The 2342-nt window shown below is 40.6% G+C and overlaps 1 protein-coding gene across 1 annotated transcript; it reads left to right on the top strand.

The window, feature by feature from the left end:
* Positions 1 to 221: 221 nt before the first annotated feature.
* SARC_10088 (hypothetical protein) lies at positions 222 to 2039 on the top strand (the record flags this gene model as incomplete). Its single annotated transcript, XM_014295881.1, has 6 exons — positions 222 to 330; positions 598 to 693; positions 1143 to 1310; positions 1510 to 1599; positions 1764 to 1901; positions 2007 to 2039. Coding segments are annotated over 6 exons (634 nt in total), but the record flags the coding sequence as incomplete, so codon positions are not given.
* Between the last annotated feature and the right edge of the window lie 303 nt (positions 2040 to 2342).

Below are 2342 nucleotides of genomic sequence, written 5' to 3'. Positions count from 1 at the left end.
ACACACACACACACACACACATATATATATATATATAGACACATACACTCGCACACCAACACCACACGCACACCTACACGTACATCCACACAGGTATACACACACACATGCACGCACTACGCATACACACAGGTTTATATGTATAAAAACAAAGTTGTGCCAATGTATTTAGACATCGAAAGGTCATTCATTACCATATATACCATCATCATGTTCTAAAGTCTTGCTGGAGCGAGTTCGGCGGGATGCAAATTGATCAATGTCGGAGCTGAAGATCTTCTCAAGGAAAAGCGCAACCTGGTCCTATCCCTTCTATCTCAACTAGTCAAGGTCAGTATATCAACATTGCCTAAGACTTTGTTTTTATTGCGGTCGACTTATATAAACTTCGACGACCAACTGTCGTAAACGGTGCTAACCGCAATGATACTCATATGCATTCAATCTTATGCACCAGTCGGGATTATCCATACAATCAATTCCACGAAGTATTCTATCTACAGAGCGCACAATCGTGCGTGGGTGAATTTGCTTCTCGCACTTTATACACCTTTCTGACCCTTAACTCAATGATTCTGTCATTGCGCTACTACGCAGATGGCTCTTCTGGACAAAGTGCATGTCACGCGCACACCTTCACTGTGTCAGCTGGTCGACTCAAACATCGGAGAGACCCTCGAGGATGTCATGAACGTAAGTCTTCGTCCCGAACTCAGAAAGAAAGAGCCGGAACTTGTACGCGACCTATGATGTGAATGCAAAGCATAGAAGTGAGTATACGTTTGTTTTGCGAACTCCTTAAGTAGTGTTGGAAGGTACGAAACATCTGTCAACTTCTATTTTTAAAAAATGCATTTTGATGTTTCGCACCTTCCAACACGTCTTGCAAAACTATCACCATTTCTGTGGGTAAAGATCCGGAAAATAATCCTTTACTTTCTATCTTATAAAGGCGATGCGCTATCGAATATAGCAGCTACTAAGTTCAGTATTCCATTTGCAACTTGCGACCTGTCTGGCTCAGCATTAGCATGTTACTTTATCTGTCGGTATAGCAGTCTACTTTTAACCTGTGCATATGGCTGAGGGCTAATTTCCGTACCACTGATTTTCTGTTCATTTTATTCTCAACTGAGTTACAGATGCCAACAGAACAGCTTCTGATCCGATGGGTGAATCATCATCTAGACAATGCTAAGAAGGGCGAAATGCAGATAAACAATTTTGGAGAAGATATAAAAGATGGGAAAGTTTACATTTATCTATTGTCTCAGCTAGTGCCAGAGATCGTGAAACCTGAAGAAATTGCGGTGAGTGACAACCTCTTTTTGTACCCATTTGTTTGCCTATATGACTTGCCTCCTGGAAATGTCCAATCAAGAGCACAGTTATAGTTAGGAGAAGGTACAGCAGTGCTTTGATTTGCAGCGAATGATAGCTTCATTTTGTGGGAGTTGTATCGGGGAAATATTTAAATGTGTAAGGCAGAAAATTTTTAACACCTCACAGGATGATGCAGAGCGTAGGTACGAAGCCACGCTGTCTGCAATAGAGCAGATTGGACTTGAAAGGCTCATTGGACCCCAGGACATCGCCAATGTAGGTGTACATCTAATTTTGGATGCTGGTTTAGTTGTCAAGTCCTATGCGTATCCGTTTTGCATTTCTCATGGTAAATATAACACAGATAAATTGTTGGATAATTGGGTCTTATACATAAAGGGAAGAACTTCATAATATTCCCTTCAATTTAATTACGAAAGGGAGATGCGCGCCTCAATCTAGCCTTTGTTGCGGCATTGTTTGATTGTCGGTCGGGATTGCATGTGCCAAGCACAAGTAACATGGCCGATATACAACTGGCACATCAGGAACTGGAACAAGAGGTCCTGCAACTCAAGGTATTGTTTAATTCATCATCATTACTCTTTTTAATAAGTGATGCGTTTAAGTTAGGATTTCACATAGCTTTATGACTTAGTTTTCGCGATTTTGAATAATATAAGATTCGCCGTGTTAAAGATATCACAAAGAAGTAGGAGTGTAAATATGTACATGTCTACACCAGTTTGAAGCCAACGACAAACAGTTTGTGTGTTGACATAGTATAGTTCGTAAATTTACGTTTGATATTGCGAAACGATTATAATCGTAAGGCTGCGAATATATTTTACCACGTTCGCTACCATCCCCCTTACTCCCTCACCACTGCTGATCACTAGCAATTAGATTGATCGGCTCTCCGAATATAGAAACGATGTCGGGTTGTACAAGATGGACAATAAAAAGGGACATACTAGCTTAGTGTATAAACGAACATGAATACTTACATACAAACATAC

The sequence above is a fragment of the Sphaeroforma arctica genome, assembly GCF_001186125.1.
Source record: "Sphaeroforma arctica JP610 unplaced genomic scaffold supercont1.1132, whole genome shotgun sequence".
NCBI classification, from domain to species: Eukaryota; class Ichthyosporea; order Ichthyophonida; genus Sphaeroforma; species Sphaeroforma arctica.
This window is presented reverse-complemented; position numbering and strand designations above follow the sequence as displayed.